Source organism: Meles meles, chromosome 7 (assembly GCF_922984935.1).
Source record: "Meles meles chromosome 7, mMelMel3.1 paternal haplotype, whole genome shotgun sequence".
Lineage (NCBI taxonomy): Eukaryota > Metazoa > Chordata > Mammalia > Carnivora > Mustelidae > Meles > Meles meles.
In genome coordinates, this window is record NC_060072.1 from 125,824,970 (window position 1) to 125,848,780 (window position 23,811).

Here is a 23,811-nt window from a genome sequence, read left to right on the forward strand (position 1 = left end):
GAGAAAGGGTATGGTGGGAGTGGTGTACTCAGTAGAGGCAAATACAGGGTTCACCGTCTATAGACAATTTAAATATAACAAAGCTCACCTTGTTGAAGTGCTTCTATGATCACCAATGCATGCATGCAAATCTAGACAATTCTAGTGGTCAAATATCCCTCCTGCCTGGGGTGGACTGCTCTCACTGCCTCCTTCTTGAATATGGAATAAATCACTGAGATTTCAGGGTCGCTACTTCAGGAAACTGGCCAAAGGAATTAAATCCTCATATTCTGGCTGGGGCTTTATTTTGCTTGTGCCATGTATGTTTGCTCTTCCTGTTCACAGTTGGCCTACCTTCTCCTCTCATCTTTCCCTTCATGTTTACCCTCTGACATCAATTATAATATAAGCCGCATAAAGGAGAATCTCCACATATACAGACCTTCTATGTTTCATATGAAAATGAATGTCTACAAGAATTACACTGCAGTGCACACAACACTATGTAATTTAAGCTTGACAGGCTTGCATTAGTGTCAAGGCAAAGTGAGGGACAGCTCCCCTGCTACCCACAAATCCTTTCTTTTATATTAAACAGGGTTTGACTATGAAAAATAGTCATCTAATACTCTTAAGTATTATCAGAGCTTTATGGAAAAGTTCTTGTTCATTATGAAGGTTATTCAATTTCCTTATACCTGCTTTACACTCATGCCTTGGAAATTCATGTTAAGCCTTCCATATCAAGCTAAGCATGTAGACATTGTAGAACAAAGATGGTTTGGGAATAACGATTATTCCAGCTGGTCCTATATCTGATCCCAACCTTTGCTTCCTTCTTAATCTTTTGGCACAACCAGGATGGTATAGCCATACAGAACGAACTACTAGTCCCCAAATATAGTGTGGACCATCATATCCCACCATCTCTTCTCTTTTTGCTTCATCTTTTCTCCAAGTCTCAAATACAGCCCTCATTTCATATTAAGTCAAAAACTTAGCATGTCCTTTACATTCAAGTATCGTATCCTGTGCACCCACCTCTCCCCTCTTCCAGTCTCTATTCTGTCCTGGTGTAATTATTTGTTTTTTGTTATCCTAAGGAACAGAAATAGTGAAAAGCTACAGAGTCAGAAGATTAGAGTTTGAATCCTGGCTTTGGCGCTCACTAATATGTAACTTTGGAGAGGTTATTTTTCACTGGCTCCAGACCACTAGATGCAGATGAGAAAACTTACCTCACAGGGTTACCTGTGGATTAAATCAGGACTGCATGCAAGAGGGTTAGTATAATGCCTGACACAGGCACCACTCAGTAAATGCAAACAGAAAATTACACTGCCTCATTCACCTATGCATTTCAATAGGACTTAGGACAGTGCCTAATGTTAGCTATACTAGGTCCTATGGGAAAAACAGGTAAAGCACAGTTAACATCAGTGATCACAAGAAGATAGAGAGTTGGAAGAACTTTTAGGAGCAGCAAGGGAGTAAGAGAAGCAGGAGTCAAAACAAGAAAGATGTCAAGGCTAGAACATGAACAATGAGCAGGATTTTGATCCCATTCTGGGCAGAGGGTAACACAGATAAAAGTACAAAAAAATAAAACCACAAACTTCTTAACACTATCATACATTAAATACATGATGTAAGACCTTTTGCTCCATTCTGCTATCCAATGTATTGACTGCAATTATTTTCATCAATGACAAACAGACACCTAGAGACGTCGACCTATCAATGATGATTCTAATTAACACTCAGACTTTACTCATGACAGAACACCCGTAGGCCTTTTTATCAACATTTCACCTTTGAAGATTGTATAACTCTACTGTAACAAAAAACTCTTAGACACAAATTGAAAGGGAAAAAGGGATGGCCTTTAGACAGCAGGCTGACATGACTGACATGATGAACAAAGAGAAAAAGCAAAATCCTAAAAATTATAAAAACCAGACAAAGAAACGGTAAGTAGTATGAAAGAGAACGTAAGAGCAATTTAATTGTCACTTTGTTGAAGGAGGCAAGAATATTTATAATATATTTTGAAAGATCTCTGATAAAAACAGCCAAAAATAAACGCTTTACTAAGACTGTACTATTCCTTGGCATAACCCTACAGACAGCTGATGGGGGGTAGCTCCAAAGTGTGCTAAGCAGTTAGCAAACAGCTTATGGTTAAAAAATTCACGGTTTTTCAATAATTTAAAAACTGAAAATAGTTAATTTATATAGACTTCTACACAAACATTCCAAGTCATTCAAATACCAGATGCTATTCTTACATTAGAGAAAAGGTGTTAAAAGCATACATGACAAGTTATGACTTTAACTATAAAAATAAATAATTCAGGTCTCAAATCCATTTCCTTTCAGTAGTAGAGAAGGCATGGCATTGAAACATAAACACGAACTCACAAATTTACTTAAGATGAATGGATGGGGTGACTAACTGCATTAATATAGCAAAACCCAAACTGCAACATTCTACGTGTTATATAATATCAGACTGTGAATTTACCTGCCTTCCAAGTTCCACGACTTTGACCCAACAGGAAAGATACACAGAGGCTGAATTTTCTTTATAACAAAGTCTCTAAAGCATTGTTTCACTTTTTCTTAAAACTGCATTTATAATATGCAGAGAAATGTATGTTAATTAATGGTCAAGTAGGGCTGTCCAGTTTTTAAACTCCTAAAAAAAGAAACCTAACACTTGATCGCAGTAGTCTTCCTAACGTTACACCCAAGGATGAACACACAAAAGGAGCCTGCCCTGGAGAAAGAATTCTAAACTGACTCCCAGTAACTGACACCACAGTAAGAGCAGTCAGCTCATGCAGGAACAGTTCCATGTTTTGTTCCTCCTTTGCATTCAATTCAGTTTCTTTCTATATTCTGAGTTTCAATGGTCATGTGTTTTCATGTGTTCTTACCTAAAAGGAAAACTGCTTTTGTCACACGAAAGGTCAAAGGTGATACCCTGCACATACACACAGAGTCTCTTTTATAACCATAAAAGAGAACAAAAAGGGATGTAAAACTCATCTCTCCAACTTCAAAAGACAGCATGAAATGGATTACAAGGGAAATTAGTCACTGATCTTCCAAAGATGAAACTAGATGTTATATAGGTAGGTTCCAGCCATCTTTATATTAAACCACCAGCTGTCATCCCACAGTGAGATTGAGATGCACAATAAAAACAAATAAGACATTTATTTTGTCTACTTTATGCACATAAAATTCTAACAAAATCAAAGAATCGTATTTTCAAATATAAGCCCTCATCTTGAATTTGCTCTAAAAATTAATTTCAAAATCAGTTCCAATTCAAGAGGAAATAATGAAAATGACCTAAATAATTTAACCTTAAAACTACAATATAAAAAAGGAAGACAAGGAATCAAAGGGGGAAAAGTGATGGTTAGAGAGAAGAGAAAGGTAAGTGGACAACTATCCACATATTCTCTCAGGTGATACTTGGATATTTAAAGTATGTATGTTTCAGTATGAAAAGACCCAACTCCTAAAATTTGATTTAAACATGTTACACAGCCTTATTTTAAGAATAAGAGCTATTTTTTTTGAAATCAAGGGAAATAATTCAAGAAAGGTAAGTTCAAAAATAGAGGTTCTGTATTCAAGCATCTACTACTCAAAATCATTTCTTTTACCTGCAAAGTAAGTTCTTTTCAATTTACCAACAGTTCCATGGTACTTGAATTAAAAAAAAAAAAAAAGTACTATGGTATGATGACTTTTAACATACTACCCATACCTATTAGGCATGCTCTCTCACAATGTACAGATCTGAAAATTTTATTCTGTCATGGCTCAGATGACTTGCTTGGAGAATTCTCCACCTTAATGAAAATTAAGCTTCCTCCTTTGAAGAAGTCCATTTATGCACTGCATTTGACCTCACCCACATCCCCATATTACAGAGTTCTGTGGGACCCCTGCTGCTTGATGACTCTCAGTTCCTATGCGCTCCCCCAGTTAATACCGAGGAGGACTAGCACGTAACCTAAGCATAAAACTCCCACTTACACAGGATGGCTTCTATATATGTTTTGCAACCACCATTCTCTAAGATGCACTAAATTCTTCACCTGAAAAATGGTTAATTTTGTTATGTGAATTTCACCTCAATTAAGATATATCTATATTTGTGAGAATGTTAATGAAAAGGTAGGGGGATAAGGGGTTGACATTTTAGAAAAGGTAGCCAGGGAAGGTCTCACTAAGGAGCTGACTTCTGAATACCAACCTGAAGGAAGAAAAGAACCTTTCTACAGACATCTGAGGCAGGATCATTTTAAGCAAAGAGAAGAGCACGTGCAAAGGGCTTGCCTTGTTCCTGAACTGGAGGAAAGATCAGCATGGCTAAGCAAGACAGGAAGGGGGAGTAGTAGGAAATGTGATTAGAAAGGCAATGGGGGGGGCGCCTGGGTGGCTCAGTGGGTTAAGCCGCTGCCTTCAGCTCAGGTCATGATCTCAGGTCCTGGGATCGAGTCCCGCATCGGGCTCTCTGCTCAGCAGGGAGCCTGCTTCCCTCTCTCTCTCTCTGCCTGCCTCTCTATCTACCTGTGATCTCTCTCTGTCAAATAAAATCTTTAAAAAAAAAACAAAAAACAAAAAAAAAAAAAAAGAAAGGCAATGGGGAAATAATCAGATGAGGTGAGACAGAGCCTACTAAGTTATTCTAAGGACTTTGGCTTTTATGTTTAATGAAGGGGAACCAGTGTAGGGTTCAGAGATTAAGAGTAACAGGAAGTGACTTACATTTTAATAGATACTACAGCTCCTTGAAGGGCAACAGCATAGTCCTCGGTTAGGAAGCTACTGCCAACGATGTGGGGGAGAGCTTTCTCCAATTTGTCTTTCAATTCTTTCAGTAAGATTTCAGTTTCTAGTTTGTCAAATGTCCTTTCCTCATAGCCTCCAGAGTTTCATGGATATAATAACTTCTCTTAAAGTGTTTGGTTTTTTTGAAGTTTTCCTTTGATCCCTACAGTGTCCTATACTATCTCCATTCTTTCTTTTTTTAAAATTTATTTTATTGAGTTCCTTTTCTCCTATTCCTTTGATTCGTTTCTCATGTAAGCATTCCAGGCATTGCCCGTGTGGGCGGGACTTGTAAACCACACTGTGGCATTATGTGGCTGGCCCATTTTCTTGAAAGACCGGGAACTATAGTGTCTCAGTCTTTACTCTTGACTGGGCCAACTGGCCAAATGAAGCATTAATTGCTGTAATCATGAGTGGGTTAATTCAACAAGAGCAAAGCTGCTGAGCTCTTTCTGAGACTCTAAGATTAATCATTAAAAGCATTCATCTCATTAACTTTCTCTCTCTCTCATCTATCCCATCCAATCTGTCACCAAGTGCTGTTAGTCTACCTCGGGAATAAATCTCTCAAACTTATGTACTTCCATCAATGTCTACCATCATCACCCTGGCCAAACCATATCCCCTGGTTACCCAAAATACTACAAGTCTTCCTTACCCACTCCCTAGGTTATCCTCCAGTAGGTCTATTTTCCACAATTAGCCATAGTCCTCCAAAATGCAAATTTAATTCTGTTTCTTTCCTTCCTATCTCCCCAAAACAGTCTTTCTAGTCAAAGACCTGCTTCTGCTTCTGTACCCTCACCTTACACTTGCCCCTTGAATCCTCCGTGCTCCTGCTCTTCCCTTCCAGTTTGTTCCCACCATAGCGCTTGGCTCCTATTTCTGGTCTAGGGAAGGCTTTTTTTCCCTCTTCCCATTGTTTCACCTTACTAATGCCTCGATGCTCACTGTAGACATCAGTTCTCCTTAGGAAACATTCCTAGTCTTCCAAAACTAAGGTACATTCTTAGAGCTTTATAGACCTGTGCTTTGTCAGCCCTCATTGGTTATAATTTTATAGTTTCATAAGTGATTCTTTGATGAATGCCTCCCCCATTAGAATATATACCTCCATAAGAACAGAAGCCCACCTATTTTTGCCCTCCACAGTCTTCACAGCACCTGGCATAATGCCAGGCACATAGTATATGCCTACTAAACATTTCACAAATAAATATACACGTGAATGACGACAGGTGCAACTACCATCACCTCCGGTGTGTCACATGAAGAATTACACTGCTTTTCAAAAGCATTTTAAAATGTTAAATTACAGTTTACTCTGAAAATTGTGACTTTTAAATATGCTTTATACTTAATCATAATAAGCACAAATAGGTCAGCAAATGAAATACATATCCATACAAACATATCAGTTTTACAGAAAAAGACCTCAGGATTTACATTATGCTGCTCTTTGTTTCAGGCCATGAAACATAAAGTCAGTGAATCTCCCCAAAATAAACCAAAACTCAAAAATAAATAAGAAAAACAAACCTCCAGATTACTTTTTGAGTAACAAAAACAAAACCAAAATTACTTGCTCAAATATAGAAATATCAAAGAAAGATCAAATAATAGGTCTTATAATGTACAGAACAGCAAAATTTGCAATATTTTCTACATTATGAAGACTACATAAATACTTTACTTTAAAAAAAAATCATAAACTGGGGGCACCTGGGTGGCTCAGTAGGTTAAGCCTCTGCCTTTGATCCCAGGGTACTGGGATCGAGTCCCGCCGTCAGGCTCTCTGTTCAGCGGGGAACCTGCTTCCCCCTCTCTCTCCGCCTGCCCCTCTGCCCACTTGTGATCTCTGTCAAATAAATAAATCTTTAAAAAAATTTTTTTTTAAACTGGACCTAATAAATATTATGAAGCATCACTGATCTCATTTACTACTTATGTGATCTTCAAACTTTTATCTCAAAGGGAAAAATTCTTATAACTCTTTTGAAAGAACCATGTTCAAACAATCTAAATTCAGTTGTTTTAAAATTCACTGAAGAGGAAGTATCCATGCTTCTAAGAAGCTTCAGAATGAGTCATGAAAAAAATTTTTAAGAAGATATAATTATCACTGGAACCTAAGTGTGGAAAATTTAGGCATAGGCTTTATTCACTGAACTAATGAATCCCCTACATTATGTGCCAGACTATGTACCAGACCCAAAGACACAAAGGTAAGTACCAAAATAATCAGTTGAAAGTTCAGGATTTCTAAAAGAGAAATAAGGTACTTGATAAATGTGATTTTTAGGACTTACAATAGTTGAAGAACCTAAAATCTGACCATAAAATTCTTTCTAATCACTTTCTGTGTGTGTGCATTTTCTTATCTGGTTTATCAGTAGCTCCGGGGATGCAAATGAACGGAGATTTGAAAACTTCATCTGACTGAGGGGGCATACACGGAGCTTGCTCTTTCAGGCCTGAAACTGGTGTGGTAGGGGTTTTTGTTTCTCTCTATGCACTTCATGTCTCTCACTCAACATTTTGTTGCACGTGGTTGAGATCTGTGATTAACATAAATGAGAGGGTCCCTGTCCTAAACAAGGCTCACTGCTGGTCACAGGACACACACACAAAAGGTACAGGAAATATGAACACTGCACTGTGTGAGAAATGCAACTGCACAACAGATCAAATGCTATGGAAAATATAAAGAACACCACACAGGTGGGTAGGAAGTGTATGTTTCATAGAAAAGAAGGTCTCTATCAACAGACCTGACATTTAGATGCTAAAATACAAATGTCTGTATTTACATTTAGATGCTAAAATACAAAATGTCTGTATTGCTGACACAATTCCTTCTATTAAGCTTCTGTAAAATCTCTTCTGCTACTTGATAACAAAATCATTTCTTAAATGTCAATCATAAAATTTAAGATTTAAAGTATTTTCATCTCATTACCTTCTGTATTTGAAACTTATAGTGTTTCATAGAATTCATTAGTTTTCCTGTGCTTAAATATGGAGCTGGAGATAAAAATAATACTTGGCTTGAAACTACATTTTTGCATATAAATTGGAACTGATTTTCTTTTCTGGAAATTTAGAACACTTGACACAAAAATTAGTAAAATGATGAAATCCTCCCTCTGGAATTCAAAGCTGTCCAGTTTCTATAGTTTACATTATTTTTTTTTTTTTTTTTAAAGATTTTATTTATTTATTTGACAGAGAGAGAGATCACAAGTAGGCAGAGAGGCAGGCAGAGAGAGAGGAGGAAGCAGGCTCCCTGCAGAGCAGAGAGCCCGATGTGGGGCTCGATCCCAGGACCCTGAGATCATGACCTGAGCCGAAGGCAGCGGCTTAATCCACTGAGCCACCCAGGCGCCCCTACATTATGTTTTTAACTTCTTTTCTACTTTAGGAGGGAAATAAACAGCAAAAGCTTTCAGACTAAATGTAACTTATCAGTACTTTTTACTACTGTAGTTCCGTCAAAGTCTGTACTTTTTGAGTTATATTTTACAGCTTTTTCTGTTTAAGGTGAGTACTCACTCGAAATCCAATCACTAGATTTTGGCAGCACATTAAAAGTAATCCAGTAATAAGTGAGGAAATAGACCCACACAACTTCGCACTGTCAGTTCCTTCCCTGGCACAATTTATATGAGTCATACTTCTTTCAGACACAAGGAAAATTAAACTAACAGGTACAATCTAAAAAAGTGTATGGGGTAATCAGGAAAGTCCTCTAGACATAAGGAACCTCAAAATAAACAATTCTGTATTTTCTCTCTTTACTCCAACATCAGCAACTCCATGTTTACTAAATGCAGGATGATGATGGCAGTGAGGAAGCTGATGGCAACAGCGAAGATTCCTTGGGCACTTAACTTGGACTAGGTACTGCTAAACATTTTATATTTAAACCTGACAACAAATCTAAGAGCGAGGTATTATCAGAAACCCTTATTTTAAAGACCTGGGAAAAGAGGCTGAATGATGTTCGGAAGTGGTAAGGCTAGGATTCAAATGAAGTTTGTCTGACTCCAAAGCTCTAACCACTCTATGTGGAGAAAGAAGTACTATTGTTAAAGGAGGAAATTTATAAATTTATAAATAGGTTGGTTTTAAGAATTTTAAAATAAACATATTCAAATGCATTTAATCTATGTCAATATTATAACCTTATATATCAAAATTGTAGGAAACATTACATCTTAAAAGATCACTTCTACACCAGTGAACTACTAATAGATTTAAAAATATTTTCCTAGATGTTTTAACTAAAATTATTTTATATTATATAAATGAGATTCTTATCTTCTCTACAAAAGAGCAATCCAAAACTTTTAAATTTAGTTATTTAACAGTGATTTCTGAAAAATATCAAAAGCCAAAGCTCTGAAGTCACAAAAGATAAAGAAATTATAACTAAATCATGGCAGAGTTTACTAAAATAACTGTAAAACTAGAGCAGTGTAATAATATTTTCTTCACTATTAATTGTTTTGGAACAATCCACTTGTTAGTAGGAATACACTGAATTTTGCACAAAGACCCAAACTAAATATGGACTTAGATTACTTGTTGCCTGATGTCATACTTAAAAAAAAAAAAAATCCTGCTATAAGCATACCTTGGCAAAAAATACGGTGAGGTGAGTTTCACTGCCAACAATCCAAATAGGGAATTTTGGAGATTTCAAGTAAGAACCAACCTAGAACAAATGTAGCAAGATAAACAAACAAATGAAAATTTTATACTGCCTGCTGAGTATCTGCCCATGAGTATTAGAAGCGTAAATGAAGTGTCCAATGTATTGTGCCTGAATGCCTTACCCATAAAGGTCAAATGCCAAATGTAAAAATCAATGTTATAAAGACTTCAGGGCTAAGCTTACATGGCATCTTTACATCAGAGTAACAATAATACAGATTTAACAAAGCTGGAAAAATTTAGTTTAGTCCTAAGAATCATTCTCAGGTTTTACTAAAATTGCTAGACAAAATGTTCTAGATTTTTAGCTTGGTGATCAAATCCTGAAACTATAAACTTGATAATTACTTTATCAGAAGAACAACTATAAATTAACAAATGAATATATTTACTAATAAGGAAAGAGAAAAATCCTTAAGCACATCATGTCTTGAAAGAACCTAGGACAATATAATAATCTCTCTAAAGCAAAATATATACTACAAAATATCTAAGAATATAAAAGAATCCTGTCACTTGACTCTTCATGGTTGGAGGTAATTCAGAGTTCTACAATATGAAGTCTCCTTAAATTGTACAAAAAGTTATACTTATAGCCTGTCTCAAAGTTATATATTTAATCTATAAAAAACACAGTATCCAAAGTTTGTGTGTGTGTATGACTGAGAAAGTTTAAAATCAACAACAACGAACAAGTAGACTTGGGAAATCCCATCATGTTCATATCAATCAATTCTATACTCTCACAAGGACAGAGATTACAACTTAAAAACAACCTTACCAATCCCCTTTGCTGTATTTTCTTTTCTCACACAGACTCCCTGGAATGGGGAAATGCCAAGTGGCTACTTGCAGCAGTCAGGGCAATTCTTCCCTCATTAGTTGTTAGCCCTGATAGGATGCCCTGCTTTCAAACACCATGATGGCCCTTTGGAATTTAAATTATCATTAGGAAGTGGGAAATAGGTCCTCTCTTATATTCATGGACAGAAACACCAGTATGTTTGTCCTCTGATGGGAAGGATGAACGGGATGTGCTAATGGCAATGGTGAACCAAGAGAGCAGGAAGGATGATGGTTTGGGGACGAGAGAGAATAAGAGCAAAGGACAAAGACAAAGGAAAAGGTCTGATCACAGGTTCATATTAGAAGGAATTTTAGAGGTTCTCAGCACAAGTCCTTCAATTTTACATCAGAAACAGAGATATAAAGGATCAGTGCCTTGTCTGATTTCAAACAGGTAACCAGTACAGAGCTGGGATTAAAACTCAGGCTTTCTGACTCCTCATGTGGTAGCTGCCTCTTGTGAAAAGTTTAGTGATTATTTAATTTCCCTTTTAGAAAATGAGTATGTGTTTGTGTGTATTTAATTAAGGTAGAAGTAAAATATGAGTATAATACATAGTAGGATCAAAAGATAAATGAATGAACTCATTGTCTTACACTAATATGAGTAAGTAAGAGTCATAAATAATGCAGCCACTTTGGAAAAACAGGCTGACAGCTCCTCAGCAAATTAAGCACATAATCACTATATGAGACAAGCAATTTCACTGCTGGGTATATGTCCAACAGGAATGAAAACATGTTCACAAAAAATTTATATACATGCATGTTTCTAGCAGTGTTATTCTAGTAGCACAAAAGCAGAAACAACCCAAATGTCCATCAGGTGATGAACAGATAAACAAAACTTGCACATAATACAACAGAATATTTGGTCATGAACAGAACAAAGTATTGATATAAGTTCAAACAACAACGAACACTGAAGACGTTATGCTAAGTTAAAGAAGCCAGACACTAAAAGCTACACATTGTACAATTCCATTTAGATGAAATGTCCAGAATAGGCAAAACTGCAGAGAAATAAAGCTGCCAGAGGCTGGGGAGGAGTGAGGAAGTAACCACTAATGGGTTTAGAGGATCTTGTGAGAGTTAAGAAAAACATTCTGAAATTAGGTAAGTGGTAATGGTTGCACAACCTTGTGAAAAATCACTGAACAGCACATTTTAAAATGGTGAGTTTTATGTGAGTTATCTATTAAAAAAAAAAAAGGGCACAGTCACCTGGGTGGCTCAGTCAGTTAAGTGTCTAACTTCAGCTCAGGTCATGATTCCCAAACCCTGGGACTAAGCCCAGCATTGGGCTCCCTGCTCAGTGGGGAGTCTGCTTCTCCCTCTACCTTTGCCCCACCCCCCCAACTCATGTGCTTTCTTCTCCCTCTCTGAAATAAATCTTTTAAAAAGGGGGGGGCACCATCAAAAGCATTCAGAGTCATCCTCTTCATTGTATGTGTGTGTAAAGAGACTTTCGTTTGTGTTAATGCACACAAAGAGTCAAAATGATATGAAAATGTTAATTTCTAGAGAGCAATTTGCTACAATATTAACAGGGAAATGTTCAGATTCACAAAACTAATACAAACACAATGATTTCCTTAATACTTTTCTCTAAATGTTTGGTGAAAAGTAAATGTATACAGGTTTTCAGAGGGACATCTACAGTTATGTACCGATGAACACACCAGGGTAACAACAGTTTTTCCAAAAGCTGTAATCACACCATCCCAGCCACTTCCCTCCCAGGTCTCTGACACTCTGGGCCACTGTGTATGGCTCTAAGCTCCCTGCAGCCACGTGTCAGAGGAGAAGAGACAACCCTAAGCCTTAGAGCTCACTGAAATTTTCCAATCCAAGTGGAGCCCATGAAACCTAGCTAACTCCATCCCAACACCCATACCAAAGCAGTCATCTATGGTCGCACCTCACTGTTGTGCTGTCCACCGGTATAATCCCCTCTGTGGCCCTGTCTGGTAGCCCTTCCTTGTTTGGAGGTGTAAGTAATAGACAGTTCTGCCTTTCATTTACCTGAGTACCACTGTATTGTGTCCTGCCATTAAAAGAATCTTTAAATCTTATAAATAACAGTTACTGCTAGAACACTAAAGCAGTATGTAATAGGAGAATATACAGTCAGTACTGTTTTCCCACTAAGATCTTAGGAGGAAAACAGGCATTTCCCTGTTCTACCTAACAGCTAAAGAAAAGCAAAAGAATGATTTAGAAAAGCTTACAATTCTGGTGAAATTGGACATTCATTCAACAAATGTTTACTGAACACTGAGTATGTACCCAGAAAGACAATGTCACTGACTTCAGACAGTCTATAATCCACTGGGGATGACAATAAAAAAGCAAATTCAAGATTAAAAAAAATTAAACAGAAAAGATCTTTATAGAGTGATTATTCCTAAGAAATTGTGAAAAAGCGTCACTGAAGGAATGGCTGAGGAAAAGGTCTTTGAGGCACCACTTTAAGTAGGACCTGATGGGGAGAGGGGGCCATCCATTTACAAACTGGAGTATTCCAGGCAGAAATGACAACAAGTATGAAATCTTATCAGGCAGGAAAGAGCCTGGGTGTGTTTGAGAATCTGGCAGGAAACCAGCAGAGCTAGAGCACAGCAGTGGACAGGGCAAAGCAACTGAAGAGGGACAGACAGAATCTAGATCAGGACATTACAGGCCACATGGTGAAGATTACAGTCTCATCTCCACATCCCATCCTCCTGCAAAACACACACACACGCTTTATAAAAAACAGTCTTATTAAAATATCTTTCACATATGAACATTGTATATATTAAAAGTGTGCAACTTAATGTTTTTGTAGATGTATACACCATGAAAAGATCACCACAATCAAGTTCATTAACATATTCATCACCTCTATGTAGTTGTCATTTGTATGTGTGTACATATGCACACATGCACGCACACACACTTTTATGATCAATGACATTTGTGTGTGTTTCTTGGGAGAACGGGATGCAGCCTGATGCTTTGGCTGCCAGGCTCCTTCAGAATAGCTTTAGCTGTAAATTAAAGTCACAGAAAATAAAAGAGTTACTACTTTGATACAATACGATCCCTACTAATGGATAAGGACAGGATGAAACCTATCTGATTATCATACCCATATCACTCCTTTCCAAGTGTTGTCATGAAAGAGGAACACTTCCAGTTAAAGGAAAAAAGAGAGAAAGAGGGCAAGACACTGTTATTTTATTAAATCACCATCACCAGAACTACTGCTACAGACCCAACATTCTAAAATGGAAAAGAAAATTAGATCTACTTCTTCCTTTCTCCAAATTCAGGCTCTCATTAAGTGTAAATCACTAATGATTTGAACCCCATTTAAAACTGTTTGGAACATCCAATAGTTATTTCAGATGATGCAGGAAAACAATGAAATTTGTATCAAAAATGAGAGCTTCATGGCAGTTTCTAACCTTAGCCCATGTGCTAAAGAATTTAATGCTGTGAAATACTTGGAATTTGTTTTTTCGAGTGTGAAATCGTTTTTCAGATGGAACAAACAAAAATTAAAAACTTCAGGCATGCAGCAATTTTTTTTTTCCATGAAGCATACTGTTATGAGGAAGAAACAATACCTCCTTCTCTCTTGGTTTGCCAAAAAATATACTTACTTTAAAGTGTCTCTATTTTTATAAACTGTTTTTTACTGGGTTCTGCCCTCTACCCTCAAAAAGGAACAAACCTCACAAATAGGAAACTCAGCATGATCAGCCAACTTAACTCTGCCCTTAATATGCCCGTCAGTTTGGGAAAAGAGATCAGGAAAGAACTGGGAAGTACATAGTAACAGCAGTAAGCTATATGTTGTCATAGAAGAATACTGTCCACAACAGTGAACATGTGAGTAAAAAGGATTCAAAAGTACCATTAAAATCAACTTACCTTACAATATCTTAAAGCTTCCATTAATGTTAAGAATCCTACAGCTGCTTGTTCATGTATACCAAGAAGTTCTAAAAAGAGAAGTTTGTACTGCATTAACAGACATAAATCTGAAAACTACTTATATATAGATGTATATACATATATATTTTGCACCAAAATTTTCTCCAAAAGTATACTTTAAAACTTCACACGTATTTATTGTTAAGTGGTTCCATCACATTATCATTATATTACTACTTATTATAAAATACCATTAGATCACGTTTGTGGTGGGTGATGTGATGCTGGAGATATACATTGAATATATTTAGAAAACCTTATATCCAACTTTAACTTTTAAAATGAAGACATTATCCCCTCTGAAACCCAAGAATTCCTGGCAAAAATGAAGAAGAAAGAGGTAATAATATCCATGCAGAAAAGCTAACTTGAATTGACTTTGACTTAAACAAATGAACATGCTCATCTTAATTTATAAAATTTATCAGTGCATAGCAGTGAACTTACTTGCACAATATTTAAAACCAGGGTATTTGATACCATTCATTTCTCCTATAAACAATGTGCTTAAGACTCAGGAAGTAAAGACAAATGGAACAAGATGTCTGCCTTACAAAGGCTAAGTTTATCAAGAAAGGCAGAAGAAAAAGATGTGTGTCTTTTCTCTGTTTACACATGCACACACACACACACACACACACACACTCACACACTGTACTTTTTTAAAAAAAGATTTCATTATTTATTTGAGAGCAAGCAAGAGTGAGCAGACCTGTGAGGGGGTGGGGCAGAGAGTGGATTTCAAGCAAGCTCCATACTGAGCACAGAGCCCGACGCAGGGTCGGGGTGGGAGTGTCTGAGCTCATCCCATGACCCTGAGATCACAACCTGAACCAAAACCAAGAGTCCAACCCCCAACCAACTGAGCCACCAAGGTTCCCCATATACACTTTATCTTATGATAAAAGAACATCTGCTTAGTGTATTAGGGAAGATATATAGAAGTGACAACATGTGAGGGGCACATAAGTGGCTCAGTCGGTTGAGCATTCAACTCTTAATTCCGGCTCAGGTCATGATCTCATGGGTTGTGGGTTGAGCTCCACATGGGGCTCTGTGCTCATGGGGGAGTCTGCTTGAGGATTCTCTCTCCCTCTGTCCCTTCCAGCTCTGTCAAATGACTAAATAAATCTATTTTTTAAAAGATTTTATTTATTTGACAGACAGAGATCACGTGGAGGCAGAGAATCAGACAAAGAGAGAGGAGGAAGCAGGCCCCCTGCTGAGCAGAGAGCCTGATACAGGGCTTGATCCCAGGACCCCAGGATCATGACCCAAGCTGAAGGCAGAGGCTTTAACCCACTGAGCCACCCAGGTGCCCCTAAATAAATCTGTTAATAAAGATTTTATTTACTTACTTGAGAGAGAACAAGAGTGATAGAGATCACAGAGGAAGATGGAGAAGCAGGCTCCCTGCTTAGCAGAGAGCCTGATGTGGGGCTTGAACCCAGGATGCTGGGATCATGACCTAAGGTGAAGGCAGATGCATAACCCACTGAGGCACCCAGGTATCCCTAAATAAATCTTTAAAAAAGTGAAGGAAAAAAAAAAAAAGGGACAACATCTGAGTTGAATCTTTAAGCATGTGTAGGAATTTTCCAGGTTACCAAGAAGAGAATACGAAGAAAAATCAAGGTAGAGGAAACAAAGTATGAAAAAATCTATGTATTTAATGTTTGAATATGGCAAACCTTTCTTCAAAGGTTTCCAGTCTGGGGACCCTGATAAATGGTGATTAACTAAAAGGAAAAATTAAGAGGTCCCAAGTGGTATGAATAAAGAACATGACTTTGGTTTTAGACAAGCTGGAATGGAGAAAATTTCAGACTTCTAGTGAGAGATGGATTCACAACTGGAAGTAAGAGAAGAGAGAATCAAGGTTGGATACAGAGCTTTGGGAATCATCAGCATAGAGAGGAGAATTGAGGGCATGCATGTGGGTAATAAAGAACAGACAAAGCTCAGAAAATGAAGAGTAGATTATTCCACAACAGAGATGTAATTATAATGATAATCGAGTGTTTTATAGACTATTGCTTTCACCTAACATACATTAAATGGAACTATAATAGTAATTTGTGTCTGTATTTATTTTTAAAAAGCCTTTTTTTTCTGGTTAAAAATTATGACCACTGTAAATAAAACGTATTTATAACTTGGTTTCCTTTTTATCATCTGGTCATGTTTTGTCCATTTTTCCAATAAGATACTGTATTTTTCTAATGAATGTAATATCATCAATTCTTAGTCATGCTAGGTAATCTTAAACACAATATTCAGATGGTATAAGCTATGAACTGGCTGTTGAATCTTTTGGATTTACAAAACCAAAATTAATAGAATGTGTATATAATTATACATAGAGTTTCTATTTTTTTCACTAGCTTCTTACAGGTACTCGGGAGGTATAACAATAGTTCTCAAATTGTGTTTTAGGATTCTTAAGGGTCCACAAGACCCTTTTTGGAGACTACATGAAATCAAAATGATTTCCACTAGAAAGACATTAATTGTTTTTTTCTCTTAAGCTTTCAGGAATGTAGAGTGAAGTTTTCCAGAGGCCTGATAATATGTTTGTTCTATCTCAAAAGATTGAATCTATAAATAGGTAAGAGAATTTAGACAAATAACCTAGACATTGAAGGGACTTACAGAGTCACTCTTCTAATTTTCTTCTCATTTTAGAAAAGTAACTATTTAGGGGCGCCTGGGTGGCTCAGTCGTTAAGCGTCTACCTTCAGCTCAGGTCATGATCCCAGGGTTCTGGAATCAAGTCCTGCAATTGGGCTCCCTGCTCAGCGGGGAGTCTGCTTCTCCCTCTCCCACTGTCCCCGCTTGCACGTGCTCTCTCAGTCTCAAATAAATAAAATCTTAAAAAATAAAAAGATATTAAAAAAAGAAAAAAAATTTACTGTATTTTTATTAACATGTAATGGGAGAATTATTGTTATTTTAAAATGAGTTAATACACCTTTTTAAATTTCTCAGTCGTAATTTCTAAGAAGAAAAATACTGATCATTATTTGCTTATAACTCATATAATCCAAAGCTCTTTGGGATTTTGAATCATTTATTTTCCTTTTATAAGATTTTTTTGAGAGAGAGACATCATGCATGAGGTGTAAGGGCAGAGAGAGAGAGAGAATCTTAAGTAGACTCCATGCCCAGTGCAGAGCCCAATGGGGCTTGATCTCATGACCCTGCAATCATGACCTGGGCCAAAATCAAGAGTTGGATGCTTAACTGACTGAGCCATCCAGGTGCCCCCAAGACCTTCAATCATTTTAAAAGTGTCAAGAGCAAAACAAAAACAAACAAAAAAACCCCACAAAAAATGCAAAACCCAAAACAAAACGAATACAAATGTCAACAGCATGAGACAAAACAACATGTGAATAATTGGATTATAGCATTCAAAGGAAAAAAAGAGAGTAGGGGTGAGTAACCCTAATAAGTAGAAATGGTACTCTATCGCTTTATTAATTTTTCCTTCCTCTTACTTCTGAGATTTAAGCACTAAATGTTTTCAAGGTCAAAGAATGTGTACATTGAGAAACATTTCCACACTTTAATTTCTTAAAATCGGATACCACCACCTAGTGTTATGAGTAGATACTGCACCATCTATTTCCTTGGAATTTTAAACAAGTACCTAAAATAGTGTATTTATAAAAATATCATGCTATTAACTATAGAAAACTAGCTGTTCATAATTCTTGGGTAATGAATTTTTCAGATTAGGTCAGTAAGCTCATATTTAAATATGTAGTTTAAGTGGTATTATTTAAAATTACTATTTCTTTAGACAGAGTATCATCTATTTAAATTTTATTTTTATTTATTTACTTTTTTAAGATTCTTTTTTTTTTTTTAAGATTTTATTTATTTATTTGGCAGACAGAGATCACAAGTAGGCAGAGAGGCAAGCAGAAAGAGAGAGAGGAGGAAGCAGGCTCCCTGCTAAGCAGAGAGCCCAATGCGGGGTTTGATCCCAGGACCCTGGGAACATGACCTGAGCCGAAGGCAGAGGCTTTAACACACTGGGCCACCCAGGCTCCCCTTAAAATTTTATTTTTGATAGCTAATGTTCATTCTTCAGAATACGTATTAGTGTACAAAGTTGTAAATGTAGTGAGGATATACCAATATCACATATTAAAACTTACAGAATTTACTTATATAAGACTTGTAAATTGACTTCAAGACTTACTGAGACATTTGCAGGACATTCTAATTGTGTCATTTTCTAACTTTGTTTTCTTATAGTCACACTGATTCCCTATCAACCCTATCTGCTTCAGTCAGTGAGATCATATATACATATGCAAAGTTTTATATTCCTCAGTTTGCCTCCCCTTTTCTTCTCTTCCACTTCAGCTATCTCTTCTCACTGCTGTCAGGACATCTATAGAAGGCCCATTTGGGCCTTTTAAATTTGATGCTGACTTGGACACCAGATAACTGCACTGCATTTAAGAAACATACCCTGAGTACCAAGTATTAAAAAACAAAACAAAACAAAACAAAAAACCCAACAATTCTGCAGAGTCCAAAAATACAAAGCTACCATGGGGACTACAAAGATGAAGCTGGCAAGATTCTTTCTGCAAACCATGTATCTGATAAGAGGTTAAGGACCAAAATAGATAAGGAACTCCTACAACTCAACTGCAAAAACCCAAATAACCCAATTAAAAATTGGGCGAAGAACATGAACAGACATTTCTCCAAAGAATACATATAAATGGCCAAAAATATATGAAAAGATGCTCAACATCACTGATCATAAGAGTTGCAAATTAAAACCCAACAGAAGTATTACTCACACCTGTTAGGATGGCCATTATTTAAAGAAAAAAAAAAAAAAAAGAAAAGAAAAAAAAGGAAAAAAAATTGTAAGTTGTTGGTGAGGATATGTAGAAACTGGAACCTTTATACACTGTTGACAGGAATGTAGAATGGTGTAGCAACTATAGAACAGTATGGAGGTTCCTCAAAAACTTGGAAATACATCTACCATGTGACAGAGCCATTCCATTTCTGGGTATTCAGTCCAAAAGAACTGAAATCAGAATCTCAAAATAGATATCTGCACTCCCATGCTCACCGCAGCCGTACTTACAGCAGCCAAGATGTTGAAACAAGCTACAAGTCCAGCAACGAATGGCTGGATAAGGAAATTATGGAATATACATTTGATGGACTATTACTCAGGCTTAAAAAAGAAGGAAATCCAATCATACATGGCAACAGGAATGAACCTTTAGGACCCTATGCTAAGTGAAATAGCATATTCAGAGGATGAGAAATACTGCATGATTCCATTTAGATGAGGTATTTGAAATAATCAAATTCAAAGAAGTGGAGCAGAATGATGGTTGCCAGGAGCTGGAAGGAGGAGAAAATGGGGAGTTGCTATTCAACAGATAGAACTGCAGTCATGGAAGGTGACTGAGTTCTAGATATCTGCTGTACAACTTTGTGTTTATAGTTAATTCTGTAACTTAACTTAAAAAAATCATTATGAGGGTAGATCTTATGCTAAATGTTCTTACTACAATTAAAAAATCCCATGCCCCCTTAAACAGTAGGCATCAAAGTAGAATGTGGTAAGTGCCATGAAAACAAAATGCTCAGAGGTAAGGATAGATCAGCCCCGAGAATCAGGAAGCTCTCCTTGGAGGGACGGCCCGTGAAGTAGGCAGTGAAGGACTGCACAGCACAGATGGGAGGGATATAGGTCTTTGGCAAAAGGAGTAACACAAACAAAGAAATAAAAGCAAGTGGCACAATTTTCTTCAAGCATAGGTTTCTGATGGTTGAGAAATAAGCTAGGATGAAATTATATGGGGTCCTTGAGTAAGTAAGGGAAAAAAATCTGTAGTTAGATAAATTTAAAATGAACTTAGTTGCAAGAATGTTAGACTACCTAAACTAAAAAGCAGTAGGATACTGAAAAAGACTTGACTATGTCACTGATACATAAATTGCATATATATATATACACACACAATTTGAGCTATGAACTTTGTGAAATCTATTTTTGAAAGTGAGGAGCTTCTTAAACCCATTTACTGGTTATTGTATTCCTAAGAAGTCAGGTTGCTACAGAGTTGACATATAGCTAGGATAGACCAATTTAGCAAATAAAAACACAAAATGCCCAGTTAAATTTAAATTTCTGATAAAAAACCAGTATTTAGTAAAATTATATTCCAAATATTGAATGGCACATACTTGTACTAAAAATGATTTATCTGCAAATAAATTTAACTGGGAGTCCTGTATTGCTTCTGGCAACTTAACTCCAGCTAGTTAAATCTATTTTTATAATAATAAAATATAGAGAAAAGAAGCACTTCTGACTTTTTCCTCACATTTTGATAAACCAAACACTTCAAATTTATATACCACCTAACCACTTAATTGCAATTCACATTGCTTAAAAAATACTAAAATTTCAAAATGATCTTAATTTTTGGTTTAGAGTCTCTTAGTGTCTGTGTATCGTAAGTTTATCAACATTCAACGAACTATTTAGCTGTAGCCTGGATGCACTGTGATAATGATTTCTATTAAAGAGGAAAAAGAAAGGAAGCTCTGGGTTTCTGATTTATAAGAGCTGACTCTATGTCAATCCCATAAAATGAAGAAAACATTGAAATAATCAAATAAATCTAAACAGTAAATGTTCAATACATTAAATAACACAGGGCACAAATACAACAGAATACCTTAAAGGTAGGAAAGAAGCCACTGAAAAACTGATCTATAGGCAAACAAAGCAAAGAAAATCTCAGCTCAAAAGACATGCGGTAGTAAAGGCAGATGGCAGTAGACAGGAGTTGAAGTGCATGGGGATCCAAGTCATTGAATGATTTTAAGTGAGAAACTGTCATGATCTGACTTAGTTTTTAAAAATATCCTACTAGCTGCTGTAAAAGACTAGCGGGTGCGCAAAAATGAAATTAGGTGACAAGTTCTACTGCAGGTCTATCTGTATTCTATTGCAGAAGCTAACGATTTAACAGTTGAGGTAGAATAAAGTACATGGATTCGGAAACTACAGAACCTATACGATCAACACTATATACTTTCATTGAAAGGTACAAAAAAGCCCAATCTAAATGGTAAGACTTACTACTGTAAAGATGGCACTTCTTTAAAATAATCTACAAATTTAACACAACTCATTCGAATTCTCACAAATTTCCTAAAACTGCAACTTTAAAAATTAAAAAATTTCAACTGGACTAGGTAATATAAAAATGGCTATAATTTTACATTATAATATTTTTATTATAATAATCATAGGAAACGTGCTGACAAATATCAAAGAACATGAAACTAGGCAATAAGGTAGTTTTGGCATAAGAACTCACAAATAGATAAGTGGAACAGAAGAGTATAAAGAAGGTTTCACACATATAGGGAAATCTGTTACTGGATCAAGTAGGTGTGTCAGTGGAGAAATGACACATTAGGAATATTAGGCAGTTCCTTGGGAAAAGTAAAAAAGTAGATCTCTATCTCATACTACTCACAAATAAATAATCCAAGCAGATTAAAGAATTAAACATTAAAAAAAAAGCCTACAAAATCATTTGAAGAAAATATTAGGAAATATTAGTTTAATCTTGTGATGGGTGAAGTACAAAACTGATTTAAGAAAAAAACTAAAAAACAAAACCCATAACAGAAAAGATGAAATGATTATCTTTCTAAAAATGAAAACCTCCGGGATGATAATAGACACCCATTAACAAAGTTAAGAGACAGAAAAGGCTGAGGGAAAATATTTGCATCACATTTTTAAAACAAAGAATTTATAGAGTTCCTAGCAACTGTGAAGAAGACAGTAACCTTTCCCTTCAAAATGCCAAAAGCTGGAAAGAAGCAATTCCCAGAAGAGAAAATACTAAAAGCTGACAAACACACAAAAAGATGATCAAACAGAGACTCAGGAAGAATCAGAGAAATGTGAATTATCGGTAAATGACATATGAAAGATGGACAGTTCTGAGTGTGGCCAGGATACAGGAAAACAGTTAAGTTTTTAAGAGCAAAGTTGATATATTAGCAATGGTAAGGCTGATCTTAGAAGGTAATCTGGCTTTATCTATCAGGTTTACAGACGTTCTTGAACATCTGTAAACCTGATAAAGTTATGAGTTATCATATGACCCAGGATTTTCTTTCTTAGGTAGATACCAAAGAAAAATTAAAACATACATCCTCACAAAAACTTTTACATAAATGTTCCTAACCACATTATTCAGGACGGCCAAGTGAAAACAAGCTGAATGCCCATCAATAGATGAAGGAATACATAAAATATGGTCTCTCTCCTAAGTGGGATATAGTCAGCAATGAAAAGGAGTACAGTGTTGGCATATACTAATACATGGCTGAACCTTGAAAACATGCCAAGTAAAAGAAGCCAGTCATAGAAGACCAGATATTACATGATTCTATTTATAAGAAATCCCCAGTTTTGGCAGATCTACGGAAACAGAAAACAGATTAATTGTTGCTAGGAGCTGAAGGGCAAGGCAATTATGGGGAATGACTGCAAATAAGCACAAGGGTATTTTTTTGGACTGATAAAAAAATGTTCTAACATTGATCTGGTGACGGTTACATAACTTTAAGAATGTATTAAAAGCCATGGAATTAAAATAAATACATACATACCATGGAATTATAAATTTTAAATAATATCACATGTGTGGTATGTGAATTCTATCTTGATAAAGCTATTAGTAGCAAATATAACATGCCTAAATTTTTATCACACATTCTATTTTTAGAAATCTATCCTGTAAGAATACCTGAATACATAAAAATTTATATACAAAAATGTTCACTGCAATATTTGTTTATAACAGTAAAAAATGTTAATATACATGTTCACCATAAACAAACTAAAGGCAAAGACAAACTGAGAAAAATGTTTATTGCATGTTATATTTATTTGTGTATATAAAATATATGACAGATCAAGCATTGACATCCTTAAGAATTAAAGGCAAGAAAAATGCCCTATTTATCTTTCACTGAGCCTTCTTGGTCTTCCTGGGTAACACATAATATTCATTTTCTCTCCAACTGCCCGATCTATACTTACTGGCAGGAAAAAGCCTAACTATAAGCCTTACTGGTTGGATCCACTCTAAAACACTCTATGTAAACGCATCTCTCCCTCTTACTGCTGACTACGCATTTAAAAATTTCTCCCACGATCCATTTTTTTTTTTTATTCCTCTTCAAGCACTGGACTCAAACCCTTTCTCTCTTTTATATGCCTCCAACTTCACCTCAGTCCACTCATTCTCAGCAGACTTCAAATCTCAAAATTTCTTCCTATTTAAATCTTTCACACTTCAAATGCCTTTTTCTTTTCTCAGTACGTTCTTTCGTCCTATT

General features: G+C 36.1%; 1 protein-coding gene across 5 annotated transcripts in view; it reads right to left on the reverse strand.

Annotated features, from left to right (window-relative positions):
* MINDY3 (MINDY lysine 48 deubiquitinase 3) overlaps positions 1–23,811 on the reverse strand; it is an 86,533-nt gene that overhangs the window by 30,096 nt on the left and 32,626 nt on the right. For 4 of the 5 annotated variants that reach the window (XM_046012642.1, XM_046012639.1, XM_046012644.1 and 1 more), the window contains 2 exons: positions 14,323–14,393; positions 9,476–9,556 (listed from right to left, as the gene is read on the reverse strand). In XM_046012642.1, the coding sequence (XP_045868598.1) occupies positions 9,476–9,556; positions 14,323–14,393 (152 nt within the window). The remainder of the gene's footprint in view (positions 1–9,475; positions 9,557–14,322; positions 14,394–23,811) is intronic. The other variant, XM_046012640.1, reaches the window with a different exon arrangement.